This window comes from Talpa europaea, assembly GCF_964194135.1.
Source record: "Talpa europaea genome assembly, chromosome: 9".
In the NCBI taxonomy this organism is placed as follows: Eukaryota; Metazoa; Chordata; class Mammalia; order Eulipotyphla; family Talpidae; genus Talpa; species Talpa europaea.
Genome location: NC_140076.1, coordinates 9,596,434 through 9,617,104, shown reverse-complemented (window position 1 = coordinate 9,617,104; position 20,671 = coordinate 9,596,434). Strand labels below are relative to the sequence as shown.

General features: G+C 53.3%; 1 protein-coding gene across 1 annotated transcript in view; it reads right to left on the bottom strand.

The window, feature by feature from the left end:
- The window catches only part of IGSF21 (immunoglobin superfamily member 21), a gene marked incomplete at both ends in the record, with an annotated part of 223,438 nt that overhangs the window by 7,208 nt on the left and 195,559 nt on the right, over window positions 1–20,671 (bottom strand). Inside the window, 2 exons of the mRNA XM_084242586.1 lie at window positions 1,318–1,433; window positions 20,222–20,340. Coding sequence (XP_084098712.1) covers window positions 1,318–1,433; window positions 20,222–20,340 — 235 coding nt within the window. The remainder of the gene's footprint in view (window positions 1–1,317; window positions 1,434–20,221; window positions 20,341–20,671) is intronic.

Here is a 20,671-nt window from a genome sequence, read left to right as displayed (position 1 = left end):
GGTGGAGAGAGATGACTTCCCAAGGGCTTGTCCCTGTGCTCCTGCTTCTGCCTACCTGTGTACTCCTGCCCCACCTGTGTGCACCTGCCCCACCTGTGCCTATGTCCACCCACCTACTGTCCTGTCTTGGACCTCTCCACGCCCGTTCACTGCTCTGTTCTTTGCATCTGGGTCTCTGTGGGCGTCCATCTCGGGGACTGACCTGTGTCCTCAGGTCACACCGCTGTACCATACCTGCGAGACCATCAGGGTCTGGTGTGAGGGGAGGCCTTGCCTACCCACCTTGAATGTTAACCTTACTCACCTACTGTTCCAGCTTCTCCAGCACTGATCCTAGTATATGAAACTCATAAGCCAAGACCCAAGGTGATCAATAGTGTTGGAATTGGAAGGGGCCTTGGGGGCCGGTGGCCCACAGGTTCTCACTATGGGTTCCTGGAGCCCTCAGGGTCCCTTGTGGTGCTTTAAGGACCCATATGGACAATTGGGCCTCCCTTCATTTTAAATGTTCTACACATGGGGGTTTCCCTATATTTCATTCCGACCAAATGGGTCCAGCTTTCTAGCCTGCTTCTAAAAGCTGAAAAACTACTATTGTTCACCCCCTAGGCCTTACAGACTGAGCAGCAGGAAGAGAAGTGCTTGCGCAGCATCAGTGTGTGTGGCAGGTGGGGCTGCGTCCCCCTCTCCAGACGCCCGTGAAGTTGGGGCTCTCGGGCCCTCCCTGCCCATGGGCCAGGCCGTGGCAGTGATGCGTGAGCTGCGGGAAGCCTCAGCAACGAGGCTGGATCCAACAAGGAGGAACTCCCTCCTCTTCCTCCACGCTGCCCTCCTGTCCCCTCTCCCCCCTTCTCCCCTTCCCCTCCCCATTTCTCCCCCCCTTTCTCTCCTTTCCTTCCCACGTGGGCTTGGAGCTGGTGGTCACGAGCTGGAGTCCCAGCTCTGTCATGAGCACTGTGGTGCCCGACCTATCCCCCTGCCTTGTGCTGTCCCCACTCTGCTCCATAACTGGGGTAGGGGTACACTCGATACCCCTCTGTGCTAAAGACCACTGCCACTGTGCAGTTCCAGGGTCCTGGGGGTCAGGAGAAGTGGGGCGCTTCTCAGCGCTGGGAGAGCGGGAGCAGGAGAGCCACAAGGACGCCTGGGCTGGTCAGGTGACCGCATGGACTGGGTCAGGCAAGGCAGACGGGCGGAGCTAACTGGGCAGGCCACACCCGCTCTGCCTCCATTTTGCAGCAGGTACATGGTGGACAAGCCACAAAGGAGGGCCATCTGGCAGGGGCCAGGAGAGACGGGCATCCCGGGGGTACTCACCATGGGTGCCGGTTTCCCTCCAGACACGATGCAGACCAGCGTGAAGTTCTGGGCTTGGTAGCGGCTGAAGGGGGCTGGGGAGTCTGCGGCCACCACTTCGATAGAGGTGGGAGGAGCTATGCAAAGGGAAGCACAGGAAGACAGAGGTTTAACTGGAAGGGTTCACAGGTACCTAAGATGGTCCCATGCTAATTGCTGGGGCCGAGTGAACACTGCACCATCCCTGGGGTGCCACTGTCACCACCTGCAGCAGGATGCTTCCCCTACAGGGCATGCAGACAAGACTCTGCCTCTTGGGACTTATTCCTGGTGGGGAAGATGCTTGAATCAATACTTCACAATGGGATGTATTCTAAATGTAAAAGGGCCCTGCCCGAGGCAGGGGTGAACCTGTTCTGTGACCCCAGGAAGTCACAGCAGGTGGAAGACAAGCATGGCAGGGAGAGGCAACAGCAGGAGCAAAGACCTGGAGGCAGGCAGGTGTGAGGCCCTTGGGCACAGAGCCTGTGGCAGTGATAGTCAGGTACTGACTGGGGGGTACCCACCAGCTCCCGAGTGGCGGCAGGCTCAGGAGTCTCGTGAGCCGGTGGTTACACTGCCACTGGCTTGGAACAGGCCACGGGGGCGTCTTCCACCAGGAAGAAATTCGGGTCTGCCGTGCATGGCTGGCGGCGAGTACTCCTCTTGTCTGAGAGCAGTGGGAGGCCCTTCACCCTCACTCACTCACCCTTCGGCCCCCTTGCCAGGGATCGAACCAGCGCTCTGGAGGCTGCCAGCTTCGCAGCCCAGCGCTCAACCGCTGAGCCACCAGGGGAGGCCCCTTTCCTTTGCTCTTAAGTTGGCGTATTTCAGTGTTTCCAACCTCCCACCAGCTCACCACTGTCTTCCTTGCCTGCTGCTGCCGCTGCCTGCCGTGAGCTGGTGCTCCTGGGCATCTTGGGGGGATTGGAAGGGGCACATGGGGAGCTGGGGCATGTGGGTCCATTTCCACCTTGTTGGGAGGATGAGCCAGCGCATGGATATAAAAGAGCTTGGCACACAGGGGGGACTTGCTCTTACCACGGTCCCCACCACACAATCTTCAGCCCCCTTGCCAGGGATCGAGCTGGCGCTAAGGAGGCTGCCGGCAGCTTCGCAGCCCAGCGCGCAGCCGCTGAGCCACCAGGGGAGGCCCCCCTCCTTCGCTCTTAAGTTGGCATATTTCAGTGTTTCCAGCCTCCCACCAGCTCACCACTGTCTTCCTTGCCCGCTGCTGCCTGCCATGAGCTGGTGCTCCTGGGCATCTTGGGGGATTGGAAGGGGCACATGGGTCCATTTCCACCTCGGTCACCAGGTCCTTGGTCAGGTTACCAAGCTGTCAGCCTCCAGACCCCAGTTGGTTAAACGGGACACTACTGGCAGGCTTGTTGAGGGGATGAGCCAGCGCATGGATACAAAAGAGCTCGGCACACAGTGGGGACTTGCTATTGCTGCAGTCCCCACCGCACAATCTTTGGCCCCCTTGCCAGGGATTGAACCCCTTGCCAGGGATTGAACCGGAGCTGCAGAGGCTGCCGGCAGCTTCGCAGCCCAGCGCTCAACCACTGAGCCACCAGGGGAGGCCTCCTTCCTTTGCTCTTAAGTTGGCGTATTTCAGTGTTTCCAGCCTCCCACCAGCTCACCACTGTCGTCCTTGCCTGCTGTTGCCTGCCATAAGCTGGTGCTCCTGGGCATCTTGGGGGGATTGGAAGGGGCACATAAGGAGCTGGGGCACATGGGTCCATTTCCACCTCGGTCACCAGGTCCTTGGTCAGGTTACCAAGCTGTCAGCCTCCGGACCCCAGTTGGTTAAACGGGACACTACCTGGCAGGCTTGTTGGGAGGATGAGCCAGCGCATGGATACAAAAGCGCTTGGCACACAGTGGGGACTTGCTATTACCATGGTCCCCACCACACAATATCCAACCCCCTTGTCGGGGAGGCCATCTCAGAGCTTCGGTGGGAAGGGCCCTGTGCCTGGGGTGAGGCAGAAGCAGCACGGACCTCTCCTTCCTACAGGAGGTGTTCACTCCATTTAGGTTTAATTAAAACTAACAAACATTTCCTGACACCTACTAGGTGCCAGGCAGGGTGCCAGGTGCTGGCTGTAGGTGCCGGGCAATGAAGCAGACACAGCATTGAGAAACTCCGAGTCTGGTGGGGGCGACAGATGCCTGGCAACTCTATTTTAAGGTCTAGTGAGACACAGCCAGGTAGGAGCCATCCATTCATTCGGCAGCCAACACGCCTGTCGGCAAGGGAAGCAGAATCCACAGGAAACAATGGGAAAACAATAGATGGGGAATTGTAATTAAGTGTAAGCTCTTCTGAAACAGATGGTAAGTGGGGTAGGATGTCGGAGGGGGAAAAACACACCAGAACACTCCAATCACCCAGGAGCCGCAGATTCTGCCATCTAACTTTCTCCACCTCCAGGAAAAGCCGGGGTTTCACAGCAAGAGGCTGCGCGGCTGCCGGTTCTGAGGCAGCAGCCACCCTAAGCCTTTTGTGTGCTGGTGCATTTAAGTCTCTCCACCCACCTGGGAGGTGGGTTTATGTATCCCATTTTATAGATGGGGACAGTGAAGAGGTGAGGCAACTTGCCGGGTTCATGGAGCCAGGAGGAGGAGGTGGCCAGACCCTATTAATTAAAATTGGAAGGTGACCCCTCAGTCTTTGCAAAGAAGCAAGTAGCTCCTTAGTCCTTAGTCCTGAGGACGGGCTCTCACCAGGCTCATCGCTATTCCTACGGATACATTGTCACCCAGTTTCCAGGAGCTGCTCCCATGGGTGGTTCTCGTTCATGGGGTTGCCCCAAAGATGAAGGGACCCTGCAGGGAGAGCTAGCCCAAATCCCTGGCCCCGCTCTTGGGGGGGCCTTTGACCAGGATCCTAGTGATGGAGGACAAGAATAGAAAAACTGCAAAGGGGGTACTACAAGACCAGGAACCTGCCTCACACAGTGCCAAGAGCTGGAGGAGGGGGTAGACGGGATTAGCATGGCCATTGACCCAGCTATAGAAACCAAGACCCCTAGGTGCCAAAGCCTAGATTACAAAGCATAAGATCCAAGCAGGTATCAGATGCTGCAGGGAGTGTCCAGAGCGCAGGCTCAAAGGTAAAGCTATGGAGATTGAGCCCATTGTAGAATTTCGGTTCCCTTTCAGAAGCTGCATAGTTATCCAAGATCAGCAACAAATCAAAGGCTCACAAGGAGTGAGCCCTCCCAAAGGGGAGACTGTATCAGGCAGTCGCTGCCCTAGCACGGGCAGCAGCCTGTCTGCCCACCTGTGACTATGCAGGTGCTGCTTCTCACCAACTCTCTCCGTCTGCAGGGCCAGCAGCCTCCTGCCTGCCCATGACCTGTACCTGCTGGGACTTTGCCTCACTGACTCCCTCAGCGGAGGCCGCTCTCCTCAAGGCCGCCTGCCTGAGACCATGCAGGCCTCTCTCAGCAAACCTGTCCCTTTGGGGGCAGCTCTTCCTGCCCGCTTGCGCCTATGCAAGTGTCTTTTACTATCCTCTGTCCCTTTCCCTAATAAACCTGCCCTTTAAATAGAACTACTGTCTCTGTCTCGTGGAGAAACTCGCCTGGGAAACTTGCCATGTGCCACTGAAAAGGGAAGCTCTGGTGACACCTTTCCCAGAGTGAACCCAAGGACCCTGCACTCCAAATGCCCAGACTCCAAAAACCACATCACGAGCGGCTCCGAACTAGCAGGGGGATCCATTGACATCATTCATGTTACTTGCCTGCACTGAACAAAGAGGAAGTAGAACTTGGACTTTCCTCATAGGATTGCTTGAAGGGAATGATCTGAGGTGCATAAGATGCCTGGCATCCAGCAAGACTGCCATACAGCTTGGCAATTTTAATTAATAGTCTTTGCGTCACAATTACAAGGAAGGTTGGATAGGGCAATGATGATCGCGTGGGCCGTAGAGCAGATTGCCCAGAATTAAAAGACCAGCCGTATCACTTAATGCTGTGTGACTTGGGCAAGGTATTTAACCTCTCTGAGCCTAGGTTTTCTTATCTGCAAAAAAGGGAGTTATATAAATAGGGCTCCTGCGAGGTTTGGATGAAGTAGTCCCTGAGGGTTTAAGAGAGTGAGCCTAGTACCTATCAGCAGTGTTTCTAGAATATCGTTTAACTGATGTTTTTTCTTCGAGGGTCCCCACTACGGACTGGGAGAACAGAGCATGGTCTACTGGGCGGGAACAGTTTAAACAAGGAGACCAGGAAACGCCCTGCCTGTGAACAGACTAATACAGTCACCACTCACCCCAGCAGTCACTGAACACTTGAAATACGGCTAGTTATTTAAATTCATGTGTGCCATCAGTGTGAAATAAACACCCTGCGTGCTAAAGATTTCACTTTAAAAACAAATGCTAAGTCTATCATTAATTTTTTAACTATCAGTTGCATGTTAAAACAATGTTGGGCTGCACTAGATTTAAGAACTATATCATGAAAAGCATTTTACCTTTGAAACACTTTTAAGAGAAAACTTACACTCACATGTGGATTGCGTTCCACTGCTATTGGACTGCACCGGTCTAGACGCTGCATTTTACAGGAGAGCAAACTGAGGCCGGAGAAAGCAGAGCTCTGCATGTGGTCACCCAGACGTTAACGGCAGAACCTGGGCTGGCACCTGGCTTTTCCAATCCTGGCATGGCACAGGTGCCCCGACCACAAGCATGCACACACATGCACACGTGTACACACACACCCCATGTTGGCGCTCTGCACCCAAGTCACGCACACCACCCACGCAGGCCCTGATTGGGAGCTGTGTTCCTATTGCTTGTTATATTTCTGAGCAGGTGTTAGCAATATGTACAGTTAATCAAGCTCATAAGACAACAACGGATTTCAATTGTATGGACGATGACACAGCAGAGCTGCTAATACCAGTGTGGACAGCCCGGGCTCCACACTCTCCCCATCAACATGTTCCCGATCACTGTGTCCCAGGAAAATGCCACTCTGCATCTCCCCTCCTGTCTGCCAGTGCGCGGCTCTGAGCGCAGGCAGCCAGGGAGCCGCTACCCCGGATGCCTCTGGCTGCTATGGATGCGCCACTCCGTGCATCACTCCTGTCCGTCCTTCGCTTCCCTGGACAAAGTGCAGCACTGCACAACTCGCAGGCCCTGGGGCGCCTGTCTACAGCCTCCCTCCGCTGTTAGTCCTCTCCGGTGCCATCCTCGTTTCTCCATCTCCATCCCCTTTTCTATTCCCTCCCCACCCCATCTGCCCTGTCTCTATCCATCCCAGCTCAATCCTCATCTCTGTCTCCCTCTCTCCCCTAACCCCATCCCCATTTCATCTCTGTCCCCATGCTGATTATAATCTCTGACCAAGTTCAAAGTGTGCAGCCCACTCTGTGCCTGAACAGGCCCCGTGGCCCCAGGAGCGGTGTCCTGTCAAAGGCAGTGGCCAGCTGCAGGCACAGGCCTAAGTCCACATGACTTCCTGGGCAAGAATCATCCCTGGTTCAAAGTCAGGATCTGCGAGGAGTGAGGACACCCACTTGACTCTGAGGAGATCCAGGTAGCATGTAACGGCAGAAACTCCTCAACTGAGCCCCTGGCTCACCAGCCTCTCCCTAAATCTCCTGCGACAGTGCCCCATGGCCCATCAGCTCCTTACCTGCGAACTTGGGGTGTTTTCAGAGATGTCTGCACAGGGCAATGCACCTGGGGCTGCACCCACTGCCCACCTGCACCATCCCCTCGAAATCACCCTCCCCTAGTAAAGCGCCATGGAGCAGGTTTATTTGGCTCAAGAAGGAGATAAACAATAGTCATCCCATCCTAGCAGCAGGGACCAAGGCGAGGGCAGAGCTTCAGGATCTGCAACCACTTCCAGGCACATTGCCCACTTAGGAAAGCAGCCCGGGACACTAGGGAGGGTCCCCACTGTAGCCACCATCACCATCACACGGGGCCACCACCACAGAGCTACTCTGACACTGGCCTCGAGTCAAACCACTGCACCTCCCAGCTTACTTTTGATTTTGCTTAGGTGGAGGGAACCACGGGGAGAAGTTTCTTTGACTACTCATTTTCCAGCGTGGGGAGACGGGGGTCCCCAGGGCACGGTACCACTGACCTCTGTGGCCCTGCGCTATGGCCATCGCGGGAGGCAGGAGTTAAGTTATTGTAGACTCGGTAGTATCGACACAGTGAGGCAATGGTCGGGTGATTGGTTTTATGAAATTAACTCTGAAATATGGCCTGTCTTTATCCTGAAAGCAGAACTTTGCTTCGGTCCCCATAACTCACTTTGGAGATAATGTGCTGGCTCTCTGCTCTGTAAATCATCCTGTGGCCTTTGTAATTCGAGAACGCCGGCCTGTTCTTATATAAACTCCAGCATTCGCAGAGAGGGAGGTCTGTCCCAGGCCCGTATCTAATGCTCTCTACGATAGTTAAATTCTCTCCCGACCTTGAGGTACACCCCAACTCCCCTAGGGTGCTGGCTCTACTAGAGTCAGTCCAAGTTTCCAGCCCAGGCTCTGCTACCAGCATCCCGTGGGATCCGGAGCAAATCATTCGACCCCAGGATCAGTTTTTCCATCTATGAAATGGGTTTAATAAAAGATGGTCTGCCAACCTCTTACCTTCCAGGATTTCTGAGACGAGACACAAGTACAAAACTGGCCTCGTACCTTCCAAGGGTGGCCAAGTGCTGAGCGAACAGAGAGGGGTATTTATATTACAACCGACCCCTCCCTTGGCTGAGAGACTAGGGGAATTTCTTTCTCTCCCTGGCATGGCCCTCATCTCGAGGAAGGATAATCTCTCTGTTCCTTGGGGACCACTCCACGGGGGTGCTTAGCACACGCTGCGCTGCTGACTGTCATTTATCATGGGGTGGCAATCAATTAGATTTTGGGGAGGAGAGAGGAGGGAAAAGCCAAGTTCAAAATTTTATTATTTGCAAAAATCCATTCTTTCCTCTCAGCAAGCTCGCTCTATCGACTGCCTTCTTTTTCAATCAGCTCCTAGTCATTATACCGTATTTCAAAAAAAAAAAAAAAAAAAAAAGGTAAGCCACCCTCTTAATATAAAGTGTCCATGAATATAAATGTCCCTCCAAGTTCCCTATTTTATTTTTTCTTTTCTTTCCCTTTTTGTCCAGTGTCTCAGTTTCTTTCTCATCCTCACCACCAGCCTCTCTCCGCTTCTTCAATGAGGTGTTGCTCCAAAGAGCACCTCCTTGAGAAGCTGCTTCTGCTCTGACCATGCTGAGCTGCCCACAGTTCTGTCCTCACCTTGTTCCCTCCTCTGTGTCCTGCACATGAGTCCTTCTGCTGATTAACTCTGCCTCACCCTTCAGGGCTGACCTTACGTGCTGCCACCTCCAGGCAGCCTTCCAGGACTTTTCCAGATCTAGTTGAGGATTTGCTTCTGGTTTCTGGAACATCCTTTTCTTCTCATACTCACTGGTGCCCGTCACTCTGTCCTGGGTCTATTTCTCCACTAGACTTTGCATTCCCTGAAGGAACTTATGTTTCTTCAACTGAACCCCAGAGCTAGCGCAGACCTGCCATGCAGGAATTCAGCTGCAATTCTTGTTTCCTTCCTTCATTTGTCCTAGCACAGGCAAACATGGAAACTTTTTGTGGAAGGAATCCTTTAAGACCCTACGATACTGTGGGCCCTGCCCCCAACTCTAGCCTTGTCTTCACCAAAACCACCTTCCCATCACCCCATGACTATCCCCTCAGGGCCTTTGCATGTACTGCTTCTTCTGCCTGAAGTCCTTCATTCATTCAGTCTTTTTGCACAACTGGGTCCTGCTTATCTTTTAAGTCTCTCCTCAAATGTCACCTCAAATCTAAAAAAAGTCCTTTTATTCTAATGCACCTTTTATTTCTTTACAGAGCTCATCATAATTAGAAATATATCACCCTAGTTTGCAAAGGTGTCTTTTTCTCCAATCTCATCCCCCCTCCTACTACTATTGTTGCATCCCAAGGGCTAGCACACCAGCATTTGCTCAATAAATATGCCAACTGCATATCAAACAAATGAATGAATAACTCAGTGTGTGGGGCGGGACCAGGGTCCTATCCTCCAGCCCCATTTGGAAGGGCTGAGACCTCCACCCTGGGCCAAGCCCCCTGTCTCTGCAAAAGCCGAGGAGGCAGATCCCAGCAGCGAGAAGGGACCTCCAGCAAGAAAAGAGAGGGGAGAAAAGCAGGACTCGTGGTTTATGGGAAAATTAAATATTGAACTGAGTAGTAACAGCAGCCAAGGGAAAAAAACCTGACAAAAAGCCCCCAAATGGAGCCGCCATCAGTGACAGGAGAGATAAACGCCATGTCTGCTTCTATGGGCTGCAATGGGCTCTTTTATGTGGCAGCTGCTGAGCTGAGCCCAGCGCCCCCTCCACACTGACAGTGGCCCCGGGAGCTGGAGCAATGGCGAGGGGTGGGGGTGGGGTGGGGGTCTAGGGCTGGGAGGGGGGTTGGAGGGGCTGCTGTCTGGGGCCCTCCCTGCACTGAGATGGGGCGGGGTGACCAGACACAGTCTGTGCCCCACCCCCACTCTGCTGGGAGCTGCCTGGCAGCACAGGCTCACCTGCTGGGCCCCTCCCCTGCCAGCTGTTATGCTCTTTCAGTGGTGGAAGATAAAATTAACAACCCCAACTGGAGGCTTTGGCTGACTGCTCTGGGTGGGGGTGTACATGAGGCAGTGAATCCATGATGCCTGGCATAGCAGGCTCCAACGTGGGTGATACCTATGTTGATGGAGAAATAAAACCTCAAGCGCACACACATGAAGGAGTGGAGAGGCCAGGTCCCTGGACCAGCAACAACAGTCTAACCTGGACACTTGTTAGAAATGCAAACTCTTGAGCCCCCTTCTAGAGCTGCTGAATCAGAAACCCCCAGGTCTGGTGGGGTCCAGCCACTGAGGTTTTAACAAGTCCACCAGGAGATTCAAAAGCAAGTTCAGGTGTGAACCACCCCCATGAACTTTGTAAGTTTCAGTCCACTGGTCTCTACATTTGGGCTGAGACTACCCTCTGGGTCTTGTGCACTAAGGGCTCGGTCCATAGTAGGTGCTCAGTAAACAGGAGTGAAAACCGTGACAGGGAGCGCCAGGCTCAGGGGATTGGAGAGCATCAGAGGGGCTTCTCCAGGACATAGGCAGAACTTCCCAGAGTCACAGAACCCCCAGATCTTGAGGCCCAGCCCCCAACAAGTGGTACAGCTTTCTGCTCTTGCCCGAGGGCTGCCTGGCGATGTCCCAAGCTTTCCAATTGGCCCCCTGAGCCTGGGCTATGCGGGTGGGAAGCCAGGCCGTTTACTGCCTCACCCTCCACACTGGCGAGGTTTATGTGGCGACAGAGGGAATGTGATCAGGCCGATGGAGGCGCCGTTTCTGCAGAGATGAAATCTATGGGGTGTGACATGAGTCTGTTTTAAATAGCAGCAAGGCTGGCTATTTGGGGGATGTTTTCAATCTATCCCAGAGGTATATATTACACACATGGGCAATTTCACCAGGTGCCATATTTGTAGCTTTATGAAAGAAGCCTCTGGAAGCCTGTGGAAGCTGGGGAGGTCCTGGAAAACAGGGAAGTGCATTTGAGGCCTGCCAACGGCACTGGCACTAAACTCAAGTTCTTTCTACTCAAGTTTAAGTTCAAGTTTTCCTCTATTCCCTGCCATCCACCCACCTCACCCCCCACATGCCACAGAGTGGTTCCAGAAACCTGGGGGCTCTGGGTGAGCCTCATACTCTCTTCCCCTAGCCTGGAAAACCTCTGTCCCTTCCAACAGATCTGTGCACCACCCCTTGAGCCCCCAGGCTGGGACTTGGAGTTCTGGGGTTTAGAGCGAAGCCCGCTGCTGGCCTTCCCCGCAGGGCCTGGGGCACCAGGTCGCAGCATCCACTCAGGCAGCGTGTCCTGAGACAGTTGCTCACCTCCTGGACCTCACCTGCCAGAGGAGGTGACACTGGTCATGTGTCATGTGGGGAGCCTGAGGATCCAAGTTCTCCTGCCCCCAGCCCCTAGCTATGATCTTCTTTGTTAACTAAATCCTAGGGCAAATTTAAACATGTCAGTTGGTAGGGAAAAGGCCACAAGTGGCCAAGATGCTGCATTTCTTGGAACCTCAGTTTCCTCTTCTGTAAAATAAACATAAGTTCCCCCTCCCTGTTCAATAAAGAATTAGCTCGATCCTGGAACCTTATCAGCACTCCCGTTGGTGCTTTTATAGTTAAGATACTCTGATAACTGCTCCTAGGGAGAGAGAAGGACTCCTGCCTCCTCATGGACAGATGGGGAAACTGAGGCCAGGATGCACTTTGGGCTGGTAGCAGAGACAGGGCTGCTGACTGGAGCCATGCAGACCTGGAGCACCATCTGGGTCTCAGTTTCCCTTCTGTACATGGGGTGGCGGGGTTTCCCCTCTCCCAAGGTGTCTGCAGGTAGCAGACACCCTTTCAGGGGCAGCCTGCTGCCCCCCCCACAGCCGCCTTCTCCCTGTTTTTGCTCCGGCTCTGCTCCAGCTCTGTTAACACCTGTAACCTCAGCCTCGTGCCTGCTCCTTAAATCACTGGGCCCGAGGCAGTGCAGTTTCTGCAGCCACATATCACTTGTAATTAAGGGGTCTGTCCGAGGGAGGGGAAGTTTACCTTCTGCTGAGACACTAAATCCAGCTCCCGGTGGAGAGGACGAAGCACGGCGCTGACCTAACACTTGTCAAGGTTTAACCGGGCACCTGCAGTCCTGCTTCGGCGGGGCCAGAGGCTGAGCTGGGTACAGCAGGTGGCAGGGAGAGAGAGGGGAGCTCTGGAACACAAGGTGAGCCCCGGCAGGTGAGGCATGGCAGGCCCAGGAAGATGGTGAGGGCTTAGGGGGGCAGACACCTGCCTGGACCCTCCCAAGGAGCAGGTGAATCTCTGCTGCTTGGCTAAGGGAGGCCTGATGGGTGGTTCTGAGCAGCTATAGGGAGTCCGAGTTTAGAACCAGGCAGTCTGGTTCTAAAACAAGCTCTGCCACTCACTGGCTGTGTGACCCTGGGCAAGGTACTTAACCTCTCTGGGCCTCAGTTCCCTCATCTATTAAAATGGGAATAACCAAAGTACCGACCTCCCTGACATTTGTAAAGATGAAATGAAGGAACATATTTGAAGTGCTCGGCACAAAGTCTGGCTCCCGGTAACTGCAAGACTGGCTGCTATTGTGTCCTGGCTGTGCCATCTTTTTGTTTTTTTTAAAAAGATTTATTTTTATTTATACAAGAGCTGGGGTACAGGCAAGATGTGCAGGAGGGTAAGAGAATTCACCAGAGACAGAGCAGGGAACAGAACAGGCAGAGTGACTGAAAACACTGCTGAGCGGAGCAGAGGGCGAGACAGGAGAGGTCTGCTGCGCCATGTGGGAATCTCCCTGGCCTGCCGGGAATCAAACCCGAGCTCAGAGGGTTATGGGACAGCTCCACAGTGCTGCGCTCAATCCGCTGCGCCACCGGGGAGGCCCCTGGCTGTCCCCTCTTAACACATATCTTTCTCAGACCCTCCCCGAGCAGCAGAGAGCAGGCACTTACAAACACTGGCTCCATCAAGGACTTGCATATGTGAGGAGTGAACGGGAAGTGGTCTGTTCCCCAGCGACAAAGCAGGTGATGGCCAGCTCGATGGGCCGAGGGGCAGGATGCCCCAAACAATGTGCCTGCCTGACGGACTGTCTCCTATCAGTCTCATCCACCGGTCAGAGAGGTGGGCAGCTTTCTAAATCATGCCCAACATACGAGTGTGTGGCTTCCATCTGCAGCTCAGGGTCCCAGGACCCCCAGAAGGAGGGAGAGTGGCCATCAGACTGCAGGCTGCCCTTCATCAGAAGACTCAGCCTTCTCTTCTGTAAAATGGGTTTCTGAGTCTCTGACCTTCCAGACTGCTGGGAGGAGCAGCTGACAGCACAGGTGGTGTATTCCATGCTGCCCTGTTGAGAGGAGTCTGGACACCTGGGGAGGCCGGACACCCAGATACCGACTTGCCATACTGCCCATACCCTTGCTCAGTGAGGTGCTATGTCCCTCTGTCGCCCTGGTGACCCCATGCATGGGAAAAGCCAGTGTTCTGGCTCCCAGCAGATCTGCGCTCAGTTCCCAGCCCCCTCCCTGCTATGGGACATTCATTCAGTCCCCTGACCTCGCTGAAGAATCTGTAACACAGGACTGCCTGGCGTGGGGAGGGGGCGCTGCTGGGAGGACCAGCAAACCCATGGAACACGCTGGCCCTGTGGCTGAGTGCACAGTGGGCAGCTGTCAAGGGCATGCCCCCTTTGTTCAAGTAGGGAGGAGGATTCTGGAGGCCTGTCTGGGAGGCAGTCAGCAGCCTCAGGCCTTTGGGCTGGAGGATAGGAAGTGACTGTCCTTGGTTGATGACCCAGTTAGCTCCAAAGTGCTCCTCCGAGTCCCGAACCCACCTGTTCGCCCCTCTGCACTGGCTCCCAGCCGGTGACCTGGGCTAGCGGGGGGCCTGTGGGTGGGCAGAGTGGGCATCCTCAGGACAGCAGCATCAGCCTCCAAATGCACTCATGTGCATGTCAAGGGCCCAGGCCACGCCTGCCTCAGTCCTCCGCCGGCTCAGGGCAGCCAGGCCCAGCCAGCTGTATCAGGCCCCCGTGGCCCACTTAGCTGCCCCCAGCAGCTCCTGCCAGGGAGGAGGCTTACAGAGGTTCTTAGGCCTGCAGCCCTGGCCGTGCATTTTCTGCAGTCATCATCTGGAGTGACACAGAGCACCTGGTCTCACTGGTACCTCCTCAGAGGATGTCTCAGTGCAGTGCCAGGCTCTGTCAGGTCTTCCACATCTTCCACATCAGCTCCCGACTGGGCTCTGTGCTTTGGGGCTTCTGCCTGGAAATGCCTCGTGCACCCACCTCTATGCCCTAAGCCTGGCCCGATCTGCCGTCTCTGCCCTGCTAACTATTGCCCTGCCCTCAGAACATGCCGGTAGACCCCAGCTGAGCATGCCTACATGCTGAACGGCACTGTCTTCTTTACTCCTTACAAGAGCCCTCAAAGAACCTTCCTTACTTTCAGTTTCCAGATGAGGAAACTGAGGCTTCAAGAGGAAAAGTCACAGCAAGACCGTGCAGGAGGCGGGATTGGATTCAGGGCTGCTGGCTCCATCCTCTCCTCCACCCACCAGGTGGGAGGTCAGCAGCTCCCTGCCAGGTTTAGCGGGCGCCCATGGGCTGGGATCCCACCCTGCTGTGTTAACCCCTTCTCTACCCTCCCTGACATTTATAGGGTCAAGGTTAGAGCCAAATGGGTGGGAAGTAAGAGCAGTTACCTTTTCCATGAGCTCTCACAGTCCTTTACAGCTCATGTCCCGACAGGGGAGGCATGGTATAACCCCCACTAGCAGAAGGGGAAACTGAGGCTCAAGATTAAAGAACCCTTCAGCAAAGCAGTGATTAGGCCTATGCAGCCTGGAGCCACCTGGTTCTATCCTCACTAGAGCTGTGCCCTTGCACTCATTTTATAACCTCTCTATCTTCCCACTTGTACAACAGCGACGGTCAAAATAGACCCTACATAAGAGGACCGTTGTGACAAATGCATGAACAGGCGCGAGGCAGAGTGGTATGTGGGGTGGGTAAGTGCTCCATAAACAGTACTAGCTCTTAGTACTAGTTGTTGCAGGACTAGGTTTAAAATCCATCTGAATCCCAGGCCCATACCCTTAACCATTCCACAACCCACTCAAGTAAATGCTGTTTCTAATCAGCCTACTTAAATAGAGGAATAATTCTCTCATTGGGGACTACCCAGGTTCTCCTGTTTCCAGACGGAAGACCTGGGGTACTTGTATGTCAATCATGAAGCATGTATGGGAAGGCGATAGGGGAGGGGGAGGGGCTGCTAGGTGTTTGCTTGGGGGACAGGAGGACCCAGGCCTGGTCCTCAGGACCCTAGGCTGCTGGGGTGGGCGCGGAGGTTTGGGGTCACAATTCTCCCCCACAGCACCGCGACTCCTCCCAGCTCTGGCTTGGATCACAGCCCACCCAGCCTCCTACAGACAGCAGCCTGTGCTTCCTGTGGCCACTGCTGTCGCCTGGGGGCAGTTCATGTAATTAGTTCAAGCCCGGCAGGGGACTCATCCACTCCAGCCGCAAGACAGGGAAATGAGCTAATCATCCCCACCCAGCAGGCAGCCTGGGCTGTGGAGGGAGCTCTCAGCTCTAACTCCCCTTCCTGGGGACCCCCAGGGATTTTCAGACCAGCGGCCCCCATGTACTAACCTAACCTGCCCCTCTGGACTGCCGTATACACCCACTAGGAACTGCCATATACACACTTCCAGGCTCTGCCTGGAAGGTGCTCCTCCCCTCCTTCAGGCTTCTTGAGGGACTCTGCAAACCCAAGGTCACCTCCACAGGCATCCCTCATAGGGCAGATGAGTCTCTTCTGTCTTCTCAAACCAGCAGGAGCACTGGCAGGCCGTTTGGGTGGGAGGCAGGGTTTCCACATCCCGCTTGGTGCAATAGACTTTTCTCCTTTCCAAGTCAAGGGAGGTCCCCAACATCCAAATTACTGGCCCTGGGGATTTGCTCCTTTTTCTAGAAAGGATCACTGGGCTGGGAGTCCAGAGAATTGAGTTCAAGAGTCTAGCCTTAGGAAGCAGAGCTCCAGCTTCTAGCAATCCTAGGTCTGGCTGGTCACATAAGTGGGCTCAGCCTCCGTCATTCTCAGTGTGTCTCTAGTGAATTTCCCCTGGAGCCCTCACCAGCCCAGTGTGAGCATCTTCTAATAGGAAGCCTGAAGGAACTGACCACAGGAGGACTTCCTGTGAACTCACTGCCCAAAGTCACACAGCCAGGGAGGAACAGAGCCAGACTAGTCAGGCACTAATCACCAGATGTGCCAAAGGATGGACAGAGATTCTCAACAAGGATGCCAAAACAATCCAATGGGGAAGAATAGCTACACCCCCTACCTTATTCCACGTACAAAACTTAATTTGAATAAATTATGCACCTAAATGTAAGAATTAAAACTATAAAAACTATTAGAAGAAAACTATGGGGGTAAATCATGACCTTCCCTCCTGATTAGTCCAAGCCTCCTTATTGTTATTGCTGGGCAGAACCAGAAGAGCAACATCTCATAAGCATGAGCAATAGCAGAAGAAATACATGAGACATAGTCATAACCACAACCTTCTGCCTCTGAAAGGACACCATCAAGAAAGTGAAAAGTTGACTCAGAAAATGGAGGCGATAAACATAATAAGACACTTGAACTTGGACTAAAGGACTCCTAGAACTCCTACAACTCAGTGATAAAAAGACAACCCAGCCAAAAATGAACAAAGGATCTGAAGATAGTTCTCTAAAGAGGGTAACTGAGTGGCCAATAGGTACATGAAAAGATGCTCAACATGCTTAACCATTAGAGAAATGTAAATTACAACCACAGTGAGATACCACTTCACATGCAGTGGGATGGTTTCAGTAAGAAGGCAGATAATAGCAAGTGTTGTCAGGAAGTGGAGAAACTGGAAACCTCATGCTGCTGATGGAAATGGTGCAGCTGCTTTGGAAGATAGTTTGGCAGTGCCTCAAAGGTTAAACATAGAGTTACTATTTGACCCAGCAACACCTCTCCTAGGACTATACCCAAGAGAATTGTCCATACAGAAACTTGAATGTGAATGTTCATTGAAGAATTATTTATAAAAGTAGAAATGACCAAATGTCTGTTAATTGGTGAATGGATAAACAAAATGTTGTTTATCATATAATGGAATTTTATTATATGGAATATTATTCAGTGGTTAAAAAGGAAAGAAGTACTGATACATGCTACCACCTGGATGAACCTTGAATTGCTGTCCTAAGTGAAAGCATCCAGTCACGAAAGGCCAGATATTGCATAATGCCACTTATATGAAATGTCCAGAATAGGCATATCCATAGAGACAGAAAGTAGGTTAGGGGTTGCCTAAAGTTGGTGGAGAAGGATGGTGCAGAATGGAAGTAATTGCAAATGGATACAGAGCTTCTGTTGTGGGTGATGAAGATGTTCTAAAATGGATTGTCGTAAGGGCTGTACAATTGTGACTATGCTAAAAACCATTGAACTGTATACTTTACATGAGTGAATTATATGTTATGGGAGCTTATCTCAACACAATCATTTAAAATATAGGGGGAGAAAAGCACTAGATGCACTTCACAAGAATTCAGTAAAAAAAAAAAATTGAAAAAATAAAGCTATGCCAAGTTCATTAAGGACTGTTCTCCGCATCCCCTGGCACTAGGTCTGCAAGCATAAGGCTACCTTCATCTGCCAACCTCACTTGGAAGCCTCCAGTAGAGACATAGGGATTCCCAAAAGGAATATGATATTACTGCTTATCAATACCTTTTGTAGAGCAGAGTGGTTGGGGTGGAGGATGTGTCTACCTCTTCTTGGCCACTAGCTGGCTGGGTGACCCAGGTAAGTGACAGCACCTCTCTGTTTCTTCTTCTATTGAAAGGGAAATGGTAGGAGCCACTTACAGAGCTGCTGTGAGTGTCTAGTGCACACCCTTCAGCAGTTGCAGAGCTCATGGTAGTCCCTGGGATATTCATAAATGCTCACCAAAGGGTGAGCCATGCAGGTGGAAATAGGGAACACCAGCTTTAGAATCAGACAGTGAATTCTGCTCTGCTACCTCCTGGCTCCTTTTTTGTGTGGGTGGAATTATATCATTGGAGAAAAAAGGTATATTGAAGTCCTTACCCCGGCTATGAATGTGACCTCAGTCCACATAGATGCAACCAAGTTAAGATAAGGTCGCGCTGCATTAGGGTAGACACTCGTCTCATATCTAGAGTCATACATAAAAAGTGGGGAATTTGGACACAGAGGTTCAGACCCACAGAGGGAGAACACCATGTGAGGATGGAGGGAGACTGGAGTGATGCAGCCACGAGCCAAGGAGAGCAGGCAAGCACCTGAAGCTGGAAGAGGCCAGGAAGGATTCTGCCCTACAACCTTCAGAGGGAGCAAGGCCTGCTGACACTGTGCTTCTGCACACCTAGCTTCCAGATGTGAGATCATATATTTCTGTTCCTTAAAGTAAGTCTTCCCATTTGTGCTTATTTGTTATGGGCAGCCCTGGGGACCCAATGGCCATCAGTTCCTTCATCTTTACTGTGAGCTTCCTCTCTTGATGGTACAGTGGAGGGCCACAAGGTGAAACTCCTCCCTGCTCTCCACTGGGTTTCCAGCACTGGGAACATGCTTGACACCTAGTTGGGGCTTGACATGTGTATTCCAAGCTCTGTGCAAAGCTGGGAGGGGTCTCTTGGGCATCGATGTTGCTGTCAGGAACATCAGCTGTGGTCTTAGGCAGACCTGGTGGCACCCCAGCTCTGACACTTGCATGGGTGAGTCCCTGAAACTCCCAGAGTGTCCATTCCCTGGACTATAAAGTGGGGGTGATAGTACTTCCCTTAGAGGGCTCTTGCAAGGCTCACTTGGACACTCAGCACAGCCTGCACTTGGCCATGACCATCAGCTCTGGATTGAAAGGCCCCTCCGTGGCAGGGCTGTCAGTGGGGATGGCTGAGAACTGGGCAGAACCAGAAGAGCAACATCTCTGGGCTCCATGGGGGTGGGGGTGTCTGGGCCTCCCACATTTAATTGATTGTAACATCATACCCTGAACATGCTCCTCTGCATAACCTGCACCCCCAAGAAGAGCTTGTGCAATCCTTGCGTGACTGTGTATAATGTGTTCCCGGGGCCCAGAAAGCAACTTTCAAATTGGCTTACAATTTATCTGCAGCTCGGATAAAAACATTTTAATGACTGTGCGGCATGAACCCTCGGTGTCACCCCCGGGGCTCCCAAATGCCTCTCCCCATCACAGAGTGGGGATGTTATAGGCGTGAAATTGCAGCCGCTCTCGCATTTTGATCTCCACCCGGAGGCTTCTGGAAACAGCGTGTTAGAATGTGCTGGATGCAGAGCAGTGTTGGCAAACTGGGGTGCTGGCTCCCCAATGAGCTGCTCTGTGATTTTGCTGCACGCGGGGCTCTGGCTGCACCCAGCAGTGGCCCCCTCTCCCCTCTACTCTGGGATGCACCCCTGAGTCCTCAAATCCAACAGGGGATGCCACATCCTTAAGGCCCCTGGGGTTCCCCAGCTCACGATGACCCCTACTCATCTAAAGGGAGGGTCTCGTGATGAAGAAAGGCCCATGCAGAGGCACAGACAGGCCAAAGCAGTGAGTGGCTTTTAATTTCTGAAGCCCACCTTGAAATCTATTTAAAGGGGAAGGTCACGAGGGTCATGGAGGCTGGTGGGGGCGGGGGCGGTGGGGAAGTGGCACTGTTTTTAAATCTAATTGCACCTGATTGTTAGCGGCTGAAATCACTATTTGTCATAAGGGATACTCTTCACAGAGCCCTGGAAAGTGCCGGGGCTCCGCACTCTGTGAATCCCTCCTACCTTGCCCAAGTCACTTCCTCCCTGAGCCTGGTCTACACAATGCACAGAGTGAGGCTCCTGCTTTGCAGGCGGATGTGGCTGCTGCTTACTGGATGTCCTATATGGGAAACCCCTCTGTTTCTCTCAGGCCACCCCACACCACTCTGGACCTTGTTGAGCCATCGGCAACAGCCACAGCCCGGGGACCCAGAGCAAATCACTGGCCATGCCCGGCACGGTTGGCCTCCTACAGCCTCGGGGCCAAGCGTAGGAAGAAAGGATCAGTGGCCGGTACAGTGGATGTTTTGGTGGGTGGCTCCCAGGACAGTGTCTCTGTGCACCTGGGCGCACATGTACACACACACACAGACATGCACACGCATGCACACTCCCTTCACCTCTGCACCCGGGGCCCTGCACTCACCCATGACGTTGAGGAAGATGTTGCCCGACGCCAGGACCACCTTCTCTCTCGTGGCGCGGTCGTAGATGCCCACGTGGCACTCATAGGGGCCATTGTCTGAGATGCGGACCTCCGGCAGCCTGGGGGAGGGATGGGAGCAGGTGAGTGCTGTCGTCGGAGCGGGCAGCTGTGCCCGAGGAAACCCACCCAGGGCCCTGCTGGTTCAGCCTGTGCTCAGCAAACGCTCCCCATGGTCCCAGGCCCTTGCTCCATGCTGGAAGAGCCCAGCCCTGTGGAAGCTCGCTGCCAGCCGGCCTTGCTCAGAGGGGGTGTGCTCAGCTGCAAGGTTCAACCTGTGCTCCTTCCTTTCCATGAACGGGGGTGGCTGCGGTATTGGTGCCCAGCACGTCTGCTCACTCCTTCCTCATGGCCTTCTGCCATGCTGGGGTCACACAAGGGTCACATGGGGGT